Genomic DNA, 17,346 nt, shown 5'->3' on the forward strand with positions numbered 1-17,346 from the left:
TCTGATCTAAAAGAAAATCATTCTTATGTAACTAATATATACACGTATATTCATATACACAGTTTTAGTGCACTTTAGATTTTTAGTTAAATATTATTATCAAATACATGCTAGGCTTGTGTTATGGACTGAAACATAGTCTATGTGATCTTGTCCCTCAAAGAACTCATAATCTCACATAATAGTAAATGACTCTAGGAAGACCATACATTCTGCTTTAGAAAGCAATAAAACACCTTAATATTCAAACACATATAAAGCATGCTGAGGTGTTAGGTATGGAAAACAGTATTGTCAGAATTCTACACACATCCCCAGTGGAATCCATTATTTCCAGATAAATGAAACATAATAGTCTAGTTAATTATCCACCTTCTACAATATTTGGTTTATGCAGCAGTATGGTTTAGAAAAGCATGAAATGTTTTAGAAATCACTGAATTTTGTTCCACTCAAAATAATAAATAAAGACAAAGACAGATGTAAACATTATAGGAAATTTGTTTTCTTAGAATTTGACTTCAAGGCAAAACAATGAAAAATGACTTGAATGCAGTATGTATTTCTATTTTTCCTTTTCATAGAAGATTAAATAAAATAAGAAAGCTTTACATTCTTTAGTAACAGGGGCTGGTTTCCCCCTGTTACCAAAGACTCTGTGGACTTTCCTTAACATAAGGGCCTGTGCCTTCTTGACTCAGTGGGTTTCAGGCTCATGAACTTAATCTAGATCATCCCCTTCTTCCTTTGATTTCCTTGAGAAGCATTTTATTTATTTATTTATTTTTTGCCTTCTCTTTTTTTCTTTACTTATAAATTATTCTAAAATTTGATTGTCACCTATCAATTTGCATCTTTAACTTGTCTTACTTCCATGATTCTTCCTTTCCCAGGTTGTTTAACATATTCATACCAGCTCTTCCATTTTAACACTAATTAATAGGAACAGATTCCTTGCTTCTCTCTTTGTCTTTACTGAGGTATAATTGATAATAAGAGTTGTATATGTTTAAGGTATACAATGTAATGGTGCATAATGTACAGTGTGAAATTATTACCACAATCAAGTTAACTAACACACAGCATTTCGTGAAGTTAACATTGTGTTTGTCGGTGGTGTGTATGGTAGGGATTCTTAAGACCGACCGTCTTAGAAAATTTCAAGCATACAAATGGTACTATTAAATATGGTCACCATGTTGTACATTAGATCCACAGAACTTTTTCATTTCATATCTGAAAGATTACACACTCTTTAACCAACATTTCCATATTTTTCCCAACCCCTGATCCTTGGCAACTACCAATCTAGTCTCTGTCTATATGAATTAAAGTTTTATAGGTTCCACATATAAGTAAGATCATATAATATTTTTTGAGTGTTGTTTATTTTACATAGCATAATGTCTTTCTGCTTTATCCATGTTGTAAATGACAGATTCTTCTTCTTTTTTTTGGTTAAATATTATTCTGTTTGTATGTGTATGTGTGTGTGTGTGTACATTTTCTTATTTATTCACCTGTAGGTGTACACTTCGGTTGTTTTCACATCTTGGTTTTTGCAAATAATGACACAAAACTATGGCAGCTAGGTATCTCTTTGAGATACTAATTCTTTCTTGCTGGGTCATATGAAAATTCTGTTTTCAATTTTTCACAAGGGTTCTCTTTCTCTTCATCCGATCAAAGTTTACCTCATGTCTTTTTGACAACAGTATTCCTAATGTGTTTGAGGTGATAACTTATTAAGATTCTGATTTTGATTTTCCTGAAGATTAGTGATGCTGAGCATCTTTTTTATTCCTTTTGGGCATGTGTTTTGTCTTCTTTAGAACAATCTCTGTCCAGGTCCTTTGCCCTTTTTTAATCAGGGTATTATTGCCATTGAGTTATATAAGTTTCCTATATATTTTGGATATTAACACCTCATTGGATATGTGTTTGAAAATATTTTTTTCCATTCCATATGCTGTATTTTTATTTTGTTGTTTGTTTTCTTTGTGTTCTTCTACCTGCTTATTATTGCTTTTATTCTCTATGCTTTTGGGGTCATATCCAAAGAAACAATTGCCAAAACCAAAGACAAGGATTTTTTTCCTTTTATCTTTTATTTTTTTCTAGGCATCTTAGAGGTTCAGGCCTCATGTTTAAGTCTTTAATCCATTTGAGTCTTTATGTGATGTACGATAAGAGTCCAATTTCATTCTTTTTCATGTTAATATTCAGTTTTCCCAGCATCATTTTTTGAGGAGACTATCTTTTCCTTGTTGTATATTCTTGGTGAATTTATTGGATTACCCGTCTACATATGTGTTGGTTTATTTCTGGGTTTTTTATTCTTTTCCATTGGTCTGTGTGCCTTTTGAAAAAGTCTATTGCCACGTTTTTATTACTATAGTTTTGTAGATTTCAAAGTCAGGATTTGTGATGCCTGCAGCTTTGTTCTTTTTTGCTCAGCATTGCTTTGGCTCTTTAGGATATTTTGTGGCTTCATACAAATTTTAGGGTTTTTTTTTCCCCTATTTTTGTGAAGCATGACTTTGGACTTTTGGTGGGGATTGCATTAATTCTATAAATATCATAAAACTAATATTTTAAAATGTTTAAAATATTTAATATGAAGACTTCAACAATATTAACTCTTCCAATCCGTGAAAATGGGATATTCTCCCATTTAGTTGTGTCTTCTTACTTTCTTTCCTCAGTGTCATACTTCTCAGTGTATAGAAATAAGAAACGTCAGTTATTACCAATGAGGTAATATTAACTGTAGAAATTAATATTTTTTCTACCAAAAGATGAGGAGAAGATAAATTTCTGACAGTGATTTGTGATGGTAGTCCTGAGGATCAGCATGTAAGCCAAAAAGATGTCACATATAAAAATACTACTCTGAGGCTGACGAAGTATAAGGTTGACCAGAAAGATATTAGGTCTGAGAATACTAAAAGTGAGGTTAGAGAAACTTATGTGGCAAAAGGTCAGTTCTATAACTAGGGTGGCCAGTAAGACCAGGAGAGACAGACCATGCCTTTGGGGGCCCATTATCTTTGTGGTGACATGGTCAAGAGCAATGTTCTTAAATTCAGTGGGTGATCTGGGACCTATATGTGGGTAAATGGCAATCAAAAGAGATCACAGCGTTTTTAGAGAACCACTCCCAACATACATGTGAGGGGAGGAAAGCACATTCATAAGGCACACAGTACACAAACATTCATAAGTCAAAAAAGGACTGTGCATGAAGCAATGAATACAAAGTTCATGCAACAGCTGTGCATGTTAGGAGGGTGAGCTGCTAAAAATATTAAGGAGCCAGTCTGACAATCACTACCATGTGGTGAGGTCCAACAGGATACCTAAGCAACAGATGACAGATTAGTGATTAGAAGACAAGAATGGCCTGAATTTAGATGTTACATCTAACTACAGTGTTGAAACCTTGATGCTACTCAACCTGTGGTGACCATTACCTCAAGAGTTATTAGAAATGGAGAAAATCATTCCCCCCAATTCTAAGTTTGTTCAGTCAGAAACTGCATTGTAATGAAATTCCCAGGTGATTCCTGGGAACGATGAAGTTTGAGGAGCATTGATCTGAGAGACTTTAATAATGCCAGGTGAAAGATGATTGTATTGTACATATGACAACTAATTTAATTTCTGTCTAAGTTACTCAAGTAAAAGTCATTTTTAAATAATTTGTTTTCAGTGACTTTTAATTGTTTTCTTTTACTTAGAAATCATCTGAGAATTTGGCAAGTATAATTGGCCGCCCTCTCTCACCTCACTAATACTCAAACATGGATGCAATTTGAGAATATGACTTGAAGCTCAGTCAAAAACCCACTTAAGAATGAGTGTTTTAGGGAATCTCAAGCACTCTTACACAATTGTTAATTAGAAAACCCCTGAATCCTTGTGGTCCCAACCTACCATCTGGCCACTATCTTGGTACTTCTCAGGACTTTATAAAGACTTTGAAGAAACAGATATGTTACATAAATAAAGTGCTATAAGGAAGTGACCAACTTAAGAATCACCAAGCAACCAAGTTTGGTAGATACCAAGATGACAAATATAATGTTTGCAGGAGTTACCAGTGAAACATTTTAGTCACTTATAAGCATCGACACATTATGAGGCTATTATCAATTGTTCCCAAGTTCTTGTTTAGAAAATTATAATCCTCACTATTACCATAATGACTAGTATTTGTTGAATATTTATTATGTGCTAGAAAATTATTCTCCCTAACCCTCATAACTGTCTTTCTTACAAATCCTTTTTAAATTATGTATTTTTGTCCCTAGTTTGCAAATGCAAAAACAAGATTAGTATATTGACTAAATTGTCCAAAATTATCACTAATAAGTGAATGAAAAGTAGCAGATCCTGAAGTCAAATCTTGGTCTAAATAACTGCAAAACCCATAGTTACACCTGTAGGGGAAAGCCTGTAGAAATCTTCAGAATAAATTCTTTAGAAAGTCTGTATAACCAACTCCATTTCAATATAAAATAAGACATTTTATAGGAATTTTTTTCCTTCCTATAATTTTTCTCTCATGAGTAAATATTTTTTTCCCTAAGATAATTTATCATATTTTCACTCAGTAAATTTTAACTTCATAGTGATCATATCACTTATTGTTTATCAAATTTGTACAGTGATTAATTTCAAGTATAAAAACAAAGTAAGTGGACTCGTATAGGTTGAACAAAGTTGTGGGTAAGGTCATTTTATCTTTTAATCAGATTATTTCTTTTGTAGCAGCTGAAGAGTATGAAGTAAAACAAAAAACTACACCCAAAAGTGACAAGTCCATGACTTCCAGCCAGCACTGCTCTGTTGACCTGACTTCATCAGAGGTTGCTCACGAGTCAGACTCAAATGCTTTAATCAGAAGACGAATTATGTAGCCCAAATTATATAATAACAACACAGTCTTTCTAGGTCAGCAGCTTGAAGCACTGCTCTACAGTCAATTAATTTTACAGTGTTCTATAAGGCAAATTGGCAGAGTAAGAACATTACTATCAATGCATAAAACAGCTTGCTAGAGGACTGTTTTTAAGTTTATGTTTTCCACTTCCTGAGATACTCTTAGTTCTCATTTATCTCCAATAATTATTGTTCATTCTACATTAAAATAAACACATATTTCTTAAAGTCACCTAGATTGAAATGGCATAAAGGAAGACAATGAGATAAGTGATCAGATTGCTATGTGTTGTAAACCTCCTCCTAGAAGGTAAAACCTTCAATGACCCCTATAGGGGATCATTTCATGACATGTCTTCATATTTTGGCTTAACTGCAACATCACTCTCCATTAACACAGTGCTTCAGAGTTTGCAAAGTTCATTAAAATATTATTTGACCTTCACACAAACCTGGGAACTATTATCACCATTTTATAGATAAGAAAACTAATGTTCGGAAAGGTTCTGCATGGATTGCCCAAACTGTACAGCGAGTTAAATGAAAAAGCTTTCTGAATTGTGTTCCCTGACTCTCAAATCTTTACACATGTTCAGTTGGAACATGGTAAGTATTCTGGGTTTGTTTGCACGGTTCTCTGTGCAGGGTTGTACCAATTGCAATTTGACTGAAATAAATAAATACATATCAAATTTCTATTAAGATTCAGTGAATACAAAGGTGACATACAACCCCGAAAAAAGAAAAAAGAAGACCTTCTCTTCTAATGGAAGAGGGTTAAACCATGAACTGCATTCCAAGTTATTCCCTCATATTACTAATTATGCCTTCCTGAAAATAGGTGTAAATGTGCAAATGTAACAACTATTGAATTGTACTAGTACGTGACTTATATTATTTGTGAAGAAGTCAACAAATAAAAATTCTTGTTCAGAAAGAGATTATTGTCTCCAAAAGGTCAAGAAAAAATCACAAAATCTTAATTACTCCTTGAAATTGTGCCAGTTTTTGATCACACAACCTCAGACTTTATTTTTTTTGTACCTAGTACAGAATTAACCCCTAATCAATAAGTAACCAATCAAAATTGCAGGTGTTTCACCTGTAGCATTCCTAATTTCATTGAGTACAGTATACTTGTTTAAAATTACTACTTCTTTTAAAAGAAGGATAACATAAAATATTCACATAGTTGTGCACACATTTCTATGTAAACAAAACAGGGACTCAGCCCAACCAAATGTGTACTAGCAACCAGCACCTGCTTATAACAGTTCCAAGTAGTCAGGTGCCTCTGTAATGTGGTGGGAGCCATCCTGCCCCTACCTAGTCCCCTGATCCCACAGGCACCCTTCATTTTTCAGGTGAAGTCAATGAAGCACAATACTTGAATATATCTAAGATCATGAAGCAAAAGATCCCGAATGCACATCTCCTTCATTATTACCCTGTCCACTACTCCATTGAGAAGGAACTATCTGGTAAAGTCTTGGTTCAATGAGTAGTTGTTAATGAGTAGCTTTTACTTTCTAGGCATCACTCTAAACAACATAGTTATATCAGTTAAAATCATAGACAAGATTTTGGCAACATGGTGAGGAAGACACACAAGAAATAATGAAACCAACAATCACAAATAAACAAATAAGAGACAATAATTTGTTGCTCTACAAAAGATTAAAATAAAGTTATTTGGCAGTTATAGATACTCTGTAGCATCTGCTGAGTTCTGCACAGCTGCTTGTGAAGGTTGGTGGGAAGAGAAAGCAAGGCAGTGGAACAGCTGGTGTAAAAACCCTAATGGAGGAGTGAACTGTGAATGTGGTGAGGACAAGACAGGAATTGATGACTATCCCCATATGCTTGACTTAAGTAACTGGATGCATGTTGTGCTCATAACCCCAATAGGAAGTAGGGAAGAGGAAGTAGTTTTTGACAGAGGAGATTAAGACTTCTATGCTGATTCTGTAATGTTAGAGATGCTTGATAGATATTCAAGGAAGGTGGGAGTGTACAGGGGATAGACTCAGGGGAATACATGTCATCTTAAGAAACTTCCTGGCTTAGTGGTCTGGTGATGCTTGCCTGATGTTTTGGAGAATTTTTGGATCTCCAAGAGACAGTTAAACAGCAGAGTGGTGTAAAAGGATGCGGTTATTAGGAGGCAGAGATGGAAGCAGAGGTAGAGAGGGTTGGGCCATCTACACACTGTAGAAGGAACACCTTCCCTTGTTGCACAATAAGGAGATTCTACCTCTGAGCAATACTGGTACAATTTTAAAGATTATATAAACCTCTCTATTTGTGTGTGGGCGACCCTGACTTGACCAGAAAATCTTATTTTTCCATTAAGGAAAACTTTCGAATGTTCCCTCTGCATCTGATAGCCTCAAGCTTACATTTGAGCCAAGTTAAAAAGCAATAGCCTAGGGAGCATGAACTTACCAACCAGGCTTACCCTACAATCAAAATGAAGCTGCACATCTAAATAAGACATGCCCTTGCTGAAAACTGTTCATGGTCTTTCATTTCTCTTAGACGAGAATTAAACTCCTCACCCTGGCCCAGAAGGTATGCTTACAGGTATGCTGGTCCTTGCCATTTTTCCCAGACTCATTTCATACTACCTCTTTATTTCAGGTCTACTACATTCTCTGTTCTCAGATGCATCTTGTGCTTGTACTAATTGTTAATGCTTGGTCCTCTAACAGAAGGTTTCTTACTCCTACTTCTCATTTAGGCTTTTTTCAAGATAAATTTTTCTTAGAGGAAGTTCCTCTAGAAAAGCTGCCTTGCCCTCTTCTCTGAAGTCTGATGTAGGTTCTTCTCCTCTGGACACTCCATCATCATTAGCCCTGACTACTCCACATTGCAGCTGCCTGCTTGCAGCAACACTTGCAGTTTTCTCCATAGTCCTGTTGGAGGCAGGAACTGTGGCTTTCTTATTTACTGCTGTATCCCACACACTGAGTACATCTACAATAATTTAGTACCTATGGGCTCAATATGTTTGTTGAGAAAGTACAAAGAAATTTTTCTATAGGATGTGAGTTCTTAGAAGACAGGAAGCTGGTTTTTGTTTCTATCACTAACCCTAAACAGTGTAGATGCTCAAAGAATATTTATAGAAACATTTGAACTCAGAGCTGTATTTCTCTTGTGTTACATTGTTTGACTTGGACTTGTTGAGGGTGGAATGTTTTGATGAGAAGTCTTGCTATTGTCTTGTGTGAGCTTTGATCATACTTTCACCTGCTTCCCACGGATACTATTTCCAAGTCCATATAGATAAATACCTAAACCTGTACTATTTACCCACTTCTCAATATGGCAGCCTTAGTAAATAAGCTGCCATAAAATATTCCTGTCTGATCATTGTCCTACAGAAAACTATCCATTATGATCCTGCAATTTAGGCCACCTGATTAAAGCATGTAACTACTTCTTTAGGACTTTCAAATACTCCAAGACCTTTATCTTCCTACCACTGGGAATTACATTTTCAAACTAAGCTGATCACAATAGTCAATGTTTAAATGAAATAATTCCTCATGTTTAAAGTCAAGAAGGTAAATCACAGCTTAATTAAGGCAAATATTCTAATAAGTATAGACATTTGTACTTACCTTCTAGTGCATATTTCATATCTAGAGCAAAAAGAGTCCACATAATTTCAGCACTTATTTTCCCCATATTTAGTTCTTGAGGAAACCTAAAATGAAGTACATTTGATTAGTGTATCAAAAAGAGGAACATGCCTGCAACAAAAACAACAAGCACCACACACACACACACACACACACACACACACACACACACAGATATGGTCTCAATTCGTATTTTAAAACAAATGCAGAAGTTTGACATTGATCAACTATTTAAACTCAGAACTCTTTCTTATGGTTGAAACTTAATAAAACTAAATATATACACATTAGTCTTTAGCATTACATTTTATTTTGTTAGTATAAAAATAACCAGCTGTGAGATACCTGCTGTGAGAAATTTCATAAGCAAAAGTATCTCACAGCAGTTCATAAATACTTTTAAATACTTTTGCTTATGAAATTCCTTCTTATGGACTTTCATAGGTCAAGGAAAAGAAACTACATGCACACACACACACCCCAGCGTACTGTGAAAAAATGTATTGGGTGATGGGAAAATAGACTTTATTATGTTGTTATTTTATTATATTAGTGTCAAAGTCATGATGCTCAGGCCTCTCCATGAATTTCTTGTATTTGTGCCTAAAGAGCTCCTTAAGTTTTAATAAACTCTCCATTTTTCTATGTCTTGATTTTGAGGATAGGTCCAATGACCTACAAATAGCATTTTGTGATCACCATGATTTTGTACATAGAAAATGATGAAAATACTGCTAAAATGTTGTCTTCTTTGAAAATGTCTAATAAATTACTAAGAAAAGCTACTAAAATAATTTCTTAGCATATAAATTTATATTAAATATAAACCATATAAAATCTATATATTAACAATGAACAATTAAAATTGAAATTAAAATGACAGTATTATTTATAATTGCAAAAAAGTTTTGAATACTTGGGTATAAATATAAAAATATATACAAGATATACATATGAAGAAAACTACACAGTATTGATATAAGAAATCAAAGGAGACCTACATAGAGGAAAATATTTTATTCATGGATTTCATGGATTGGTACTTTAATATTATTAGAATATCAATTTTCCAAATTGATGTATAGATTCAATGCAATCACAATCAGATTCCAGAGGAACTTTTTGTAGAAATTGACAAGTTGATTCTAAAACTGACAAGGTGAACTCAAACAACTAGAAGACTCAAGATGAAATTAAAAAAAAAAAAACTGATAGACTCACATCACCTGTCTTTAAAGCTTTCTGTGAAACTATAGCAATCAATGCAGTATATCTTCAAATACAAAATCAATCAACTTTCAACAAGATGCAAAAGTAAGTCAATAGAGAAAATACACTCTTTTCAACAAGTAATGCTAGAATAATTTGATATTGCATGCATAAAAGAAAAGTGAACCTTTGCCCTACTTTATAATATATAAAAATGAACACAAAATGGATCATGGATCTATATACCACACCTAAGACTATGAAACTTCTAAAAGAGAACATTGTAGAAATTGTTTGTGACCTTGTATTAGACAAAATTTACTTAGATGTGGCACAGAAAGTGCAATCCACAAAATAAAATAGTGATAAATTGGACTTCATAAATTAGATAAAATTTAATTTTCAAAAGATACTACTGAGAAAATGGAGAGAATAAGACATGTATCAGGATAAAAATGATTGCAAAAACATTTACATTGTTGGTAGGAATTTTACATTGTTGGTAGGAATGCAGACTAGAACAACATCTCTGGAAAGTAGTATAGTGATTCCTCAAAAAACTAGGAATGGAACCACCATAAGACTGAACTATCCCACTCCTTGGTATTTACCCAGAAGAACTAAAATTGGCATTCTATAGCAATACAGCTACCTCCATGTTTATAGAAGTATTATTCACAATAGCTAAATTATGAAATCAACCCAGGCAAACATCAATAGTTGAATGGATTAAAAAAATGTGGTGTATATACATACAATGGACTTCTACACAGCCATAAAGAAGAATGAAATTATGGCATTTGCCATAAATGGATGGAAATGGAGAACATTACCCTAAGTGAAATAAACCAGAAATCAAGGGTCAAATATCTTCTTTCATATGCAGAAGCTAGAGTATAATAAAGGAACGTGGGAGGGAAGAATAGGATAACATAAAGATGAAGGGAAGATCAGTAATGTAGAAGGAGATCAAGAGGCAAAGTGGAGGGATGGGTAAGGGGAGGCAATGCAGAAGGAATACTTTAAAAATCATGTTATGCACATAAATAAATATAACAGGATATTTCACCTATATGCATAAGTAAAAATAACCAATCAAATATAATAAACAGACAAATAAAAGGAAGTCTAGTAGAGTAGAGGAGGAAGAATGCGAGAGGGGAAGGAGGAAGGGAGGGAAAAGGAGAAGTAAGAGGAGGTTTGTGATCTGAAATCAAATTCCATACATGTATGAGTTTTTTGAGATGAACCCAAGTACTATGTATAACTATAAAGCTCTAATTAAAAAAATGAGTCTGATGAACTTGCATCCAGAATATACAAATTACGCTCAAGACTCAGTGACAGGAAAATATGTATTCAATTTAAAAATGGGCATCTGATTTGAACGACATTTCAGGAAAAAAGAAAATTAAATGGAAAAAATACACATGTAAATATGCTTGATATCATTAGTAATTAGGCACATGCCAGTTAAAATTACCACATAACCTATACCCTGTCTATTAGAATAGTTCAAAAATACAAAAACAAGTTTGACTATACAAAGGACTGACAAAGATACAAAAGAGTACAGAGGAGCTGGAGCTAGCACATTTATGCTGAGAATGCAAAATGTTATAGTAACGTTGGAAAATAGTTTGACAACTTATAAAATTACATATACATTTATAGCAGTCCTGCTACTAGGTATTTATCCAAAAGAAATGTGAATTTATGTTTATGCCCAAAACTGTACATGAATATTTCTAGTGTTTTATTTCATAATTATCAAAATTTGCAAATAATTAAAATATTTTAGCACTGAAAGGATAAACTGTGAGAGACCCATGAAATGCAATGGAATGCTGCTAGTAAATAAAAATAAATTACTGATACATGTGACACTGTGGAGGACAAAATGAACCATGCTAATTAAAAGATGCCAGCCTCAAAACCTATATATTGTTTGATTCCCTTTACAGTTCGTATGGAAAGGTAAAAATACAGGACAAAATGTATATCAGTGATTACCAGGATTTGAAATAGGAAGAGGAAAATAAAAGAAATTTTGGTGAGATAAGAATGCTCTACATCTTTTTAGTGGCTATATAACTGTCTTCTAAATCATAAATTTCATTTTTCACTACTTTCTTTGGGTTTTACATATTATTCCTTTTCTGTGTTCTAAAGAAATATAACTTATTTTGGGCACTCTGAGCATTTTCAAGTGTGTCCATACCTTTCTTTGAGACACTGAGGTGAATATAATGGAATTTAGAGTCTCAGGTGTTTTAAAATACATGACTAATACATTTAAGTAATTAATTAACAAAATAGAGAAACTCAGCAGTGATCTGGACACTACTAAAAGGATTAAATGGAGATTCTACAGCTGAAAACTATAACCAATTAAATTAAAATGTCAATATATGAATTTATCAGTAGGTTAGATAAGACAAAAGAGAGAATTAGTAAACACAAAGATAGGCCAAAAGAAAATATTCAGATATGACCTCAACCCAGTTAGGGACTAAGACCATTCAAAGCAGGGCAACCTTTTCTTCACATTTTTCCTAGGATTCAGATTGCTAAAGCCCCAAGGTCGTGGAATTTACCAAGACCCACTACTTTGTAGGCTGTTTTCTAATTGTTCTCCTTTTCCCTAATTCAGCTTCTTGGTTTTTCAGCTGTTGCTTTCTGTGCAGTTCCTCAGCCTCTCAGCCTTTGCTTTCAGATTTGTTAGTTTCTCAAGAGACGGTACACATCCACCATGCTTTTCTAATAGACACATGCCATTAAGGTGTAAAGAAATTCATGAGGATAAAAAAAATATTAAAACCATGTTAGTAGTTGTGTTTGGGTGAGGAGTAAAGGGAAATTGGATTCAAGGAGGCATATGCATACATAATCTTTCAATCAGATTTCTCATATTTATTTTAGAAAATAATCCAGAAATTTTATAAATTTACAAGTAATAAAGTAAGATGTAATATAATACAAATGACTGCCAATGCCATTTGTTCATCCCTATAACAAGTAGCTACTACCCAAAAGCCCAGGAAGTACTGAGAGCAGATTACTTGCTACTAAATAAAACAGGCAGGGTCTCTGGCTTTCTGAACCTTACAATCTAATAGGACCAGAAATTAAAAAAATAAGTACACACCCAAAATTTAAAAAGTGGGATATGTGCTATGAAGGAAACTACATGATGAAAGGATACAAATGGTTGTGGGAAACAGCGGTTTTATTACATCAAATATTAGAAAAACAGTGCTCATGACTGGTTCTCACCAGAAGTAACAGCAGTCACTAAGAATGATCCCTGTAATGTCTACAGAAATGGTCAGCAGTGAGAATAATTTTGGCAACACGGGATTTTGAAGTTTCATTTATCAGGCACCAGTAGTGATAGGGAACTTGGAGGGTGCTGTAGGTGATGGTAGGGTGCTTGTAGGGTGCCCACAGTGATATCAAAGGGGATCAGAGAAAGATCAACACAGAGAGTAGGAACATGGAGAATAGAAAAGGAGAATGAAGAATGTCTGATGTAACCAAGGGACACTGGAGGATTAGCCCAAAAAGCTCAAGCTACAGGAGCCAAAGATATTCTTTGGGGCTGCTTTTACATTCTGTTTCCCAATCTTGAGTTGATGTGATAACAAGAAACATGGTTTACAACTGAAAAGGATGTATTATAGAAGTAAGTGGAAACTACTGAATATGATAAAGCCCAAAATATAAAATGCAGAACATACTGGTATGGTCATTCACAGAAGATAGTTGAAGAAAGTGAGATTTGTGTGGACTTTTGAAGGAGGATAAATAAAGATTAATGAGTAGAAGAGACAAACTGTGCACTCCAATTAATGATTGTAATTATTATACAAAAGACTCTGCCTGTGACTTCTGAAATATTTTTTCTTTAATCTAGAAGCTTCAACTGGATAATTTCAAAACAGAATCTAAAAATAAGGAGTTCATCTCAGGGTTTTCTCAGTTACATAGGCACTGTCAAGTTTGACTTTCATTCTTGGAAAACTGCGGTTAAAGGGTTCTCATCATCGTTTTGCCATGTTAAGGCAAAAAATCAAACCACCATTTAAAATAAAAACATCACACTGGAAAAATATACACAGTCTCTAAAAAAAGTAAAGGGATCATGTTATTCATATGAAAATAAGTCTACAGGAAGGAGATATATGTTAGAAAAGTGACTGATGAGATGAATGGGCAATTTAAAAAGAAGAAAACACAAAAACCTAATAATCATAGGAAAAAAGATCAAATATCAAATATCAGATATTTCAATGAAAATGACAGTGAAAATTATTACTTATCCAACTAGAAGCCATTAAAAAACCTCCTGATGAACATTCAGGACTTTTTTGAACCTGATTTTCTCATAGTTATCTGATGATTCTCCATAGACCTCCAGTTCTTGTGTCATATCCTCTTTAAATTTAAATATCAAAATGTAATTTTTGCTACAATACACTTTAATACAGAAAAAAAAAACTTTTCATGTCTGAGATGTCTTTCTGCTGTTGTAGAACATTTACTCCAATATAGTATCCTATGATAAGCTGTTTCAATTTTAGCTGTGCTTTCTGTTACCTATGGAGATAACAGATATCCACTGATGAAATAAAAAAAAAATCGCAAAGTTCCTTAATTTGCTTATCTAATTAAACAAAGGTTCTTCTAAATCCTATATTTTTATTTTACTGCCTGTCTATGGCATTTGGGTGAATTTGGAAATACTTGTGACTCTTTCTAATATATACTCTAGTTAAATGAAAGTCAACACTATTTGTCCTGTGAATATAGATAACCCCTGTAGTCATCAACCTCTGCCTCACTCCACAACTTCTCTTCCTTCTGCTCTCCTGTGGATTCTTCTTTGGCATACCTATGGAATTTGCTTCTGTCTTTCCATTAGTCCTAACTCCAGGTGTTATCCTTATTTACCTCAAGAATTGACCTAGACTATTAGGTCATCTCTTTTCAATATATGGAACCCTCCATAGTACCACCTAATTAATCTTTTAAAAACAAAGACCATAATATTTCAAACCACTCTTATAAAACCATCAATTGCTCCTAACGTGACTATCTAGGCTCCTGACCATCTGACTCCAAATCTCACTTCTTCCATCTCCATTCCCCAACACTTTACTACCCACATTACTTTGTTTCTTGATATGTCCCATGATACACCTTCTGGTCATTTCACCCTTTCTCTTCTCTCTCCTCCTTAATTTCTGTGTAATTATAAGTACTCTTTCTCTTTTCAAAACACAGCCCAGGTATCACCTCCCTCTAAAATTGTCTGCAGTACTCAAAGAAAATTAGCAATGATTAGATTACTAGAACAGATAAGGGCATAGAAAAGTGCATAGTCACTATAAACTGGATCATAACTCATTGAATATTAAGTTTTCAACAGTGTTATATATTGTGTAAATTCATAATTTCACTTGACACAGGATTTAACTTACCTAGCATGATTTTATTGACATTTGCTTTAGGGTTTAGAACTGATCAAAACTACATTTTATCTCTTTAGCCAATTTTCCCTAGCATTATAAAACATTTCTTTTGATAGGGCTTAGAACATCCTATCCCAAAATATGAGACCTTCAAATATTGAATACTTTTAGTTGAAGCAATTTGAGAAATGGCATGTGCAGGGAGGACTTTTGGATTTTCCCCTGAAGCAGGTTTGAAGGCTCTCCCTCACATGAGAGGTGAGAGGAGTCATCCCCACCCCCAAGAGGAAAGGAGCATCCTTATCTCTGAGGACATAAGGAAGAGAAGGAATCTGAGTGAACAGGCCTTTCTGTTTTCCCCGTGACTACACTTATCTCATACTTAGTATAGTTTTTTTCTGAAACAGCTGTCCACAATTGTACTCTTCACCAAATCTAGCACACACACACACAAAAAAAGCCTCAAATTTAACCACTTCTTTGGTTCTTCATGTTCTTATAAAAGCTCCTATGTCCCATAAAACTGACAGTAAATAAATCTGTGAGCTTTTCTCTTGTTAACCTGTCTTTTGTTATGGGGATCTTGGAAGAACTCAGAAAGTTAGAAGGAAAATTTATTTTCCTTCCCTTGAACTTCTTTCACTTAGTGTCTCTGCATCACCAACATTACACACACACATATTTGGAGAGGAGAGAGGAAACACATTTTATCTCTTTAGCTAATTTTCCCTAGCATTATAAAACATTTCTTTTGATAGGGCTTAGAACATCCTATCCCAAAATATGAGACCTTCAAATATTGAATACTTTTAGTTGAAGCAATTTGAGAAATGGCATGTGCAGGGAGGACTTTTGGATTTTAAGTAATCCCAAAAGCCAGAACATAACCTGGTGATATTTACAAAACTGTTTCCAAAACAATTTCTTTACTCTATTCCACCTACGGAAAAAATGGAGAAAAAGAAATCAAAATTGTGAGCAAAATACGACATTAAAAAGTAAATTGGTGCTTGAAAAGGAAAGACATCCTATTTTTCTCACAATGTAGATTTTTATCAAGTACCTAGTAACTGCTGATTAGGCTTTAAGTTTCCAAATTTTAAGAGGTCACAAATAATTATATTTTCATAATAGTGTTTTTTTTTTTTTTTGCACTGTGTTCAAATTTCCTTCATAGATTTGTAAATATATGCTTTCAGTTTGGCAACAAATCTTAAATGCTTAATTTATGCTTCATTCCCAGTTCCAAAGTAGAGTTGTTTTCTTCCAACTCCATCCATTGTTGATTACTACTGCCTTTTCTTTTGGTAGCTAAGAAGTCTACATCATTTACATATTTGCTAGGGGCTAATTTTCCACAATTTAACACATTTCTGACTATTTCTTCTATAAAATCCACAACGGTGAGAGCATGTGGCTAAACCTCAATGAAGTTCAGAAGACAAAGATTTGATATTACCTCTGCTACTTAACTAATTTACCCAGCAGAATAGTTAGTAGTCTCTTTAAATCTCAACGATCTCATCTGCAAATGGGAATGATAATAATTGTATTATTATTTTTTAAGTGAGGATAACCTCAATATTTTATTATCTTCATAACAAAACAAACAATGAAGCTTAAAACTGGATTGCTTGGCCCTTTCTCTACTTATCCCCTCCCAGTTCAAAATGCTTGCATCTCTTAATAGCCAGCATTTTCTTAGATCTGCAGTTAGGCTCAATACATGCAAGCCTCACCAAGATCTTTGTTGTTTTAGCCTTTTCCATGAGAATTGGCTTTGTCCGCCCACCATAACCTCTCTGTTCCCTGTCATAATGCTACTTTCCCTGTACATACAGAGAATCCTTGCCCTTCTTGTACTGTGTCACTTTATGGGGTTGGTGTTTACCACACTTCTTACAGAACGTCCAGTGGGTCTTAGGAACATTCACCATGTTTGCAGTAGCGTTATGGGCAAGACTATTATTATTTTTATTATTAGTTTTTCTAGGGCAGTTGTTAGGATTAAATGAGTTTTTTATATGTAAACATTTTGTATATTCACTAGCACATAGTGAGCATTCAATAAA

General features: G+C 34.0%; 1 protein-coding gene and 1 pseudogene across 1 annotated transcript in view; both read right to left on the bottom strand.

Annotated features, from left to right (window-relative positions):
- Unc13c (unc-13 homolog C) overlaps positions 1–17,346 on the bottom strand; it is a 613,741-nt gene that overhangs the window by 192,951 nt on the left and 403,444 nt on the right. The window contains 1 exon segment of the mRNA XM_047537684.1: positions 8,571–8,656. Coding sequence (XP_047393640.1) covers positions 8,571–8,656 — 86 coding nt within the window.
- Positions 16,894–17,211, bottom strand: LOC124974382 (60S ribosomal protein L36a-like; annotated as a pseudogene).

Source organism: Sciurus carolinensis, chromosome 2 (assembly GCF_902686445.1).
Source record: "Sciurus carolinensis chromosome 2, mSciCar1.2, whole genome shotgun sequence".
In the NCBI taxonomy this organism is placed as follows: Eukaryota; Metazoa; Chordata; class Mammalia; order Rodentia; family Sciuridae; genus Sciurus; species Sciurus carolinensis.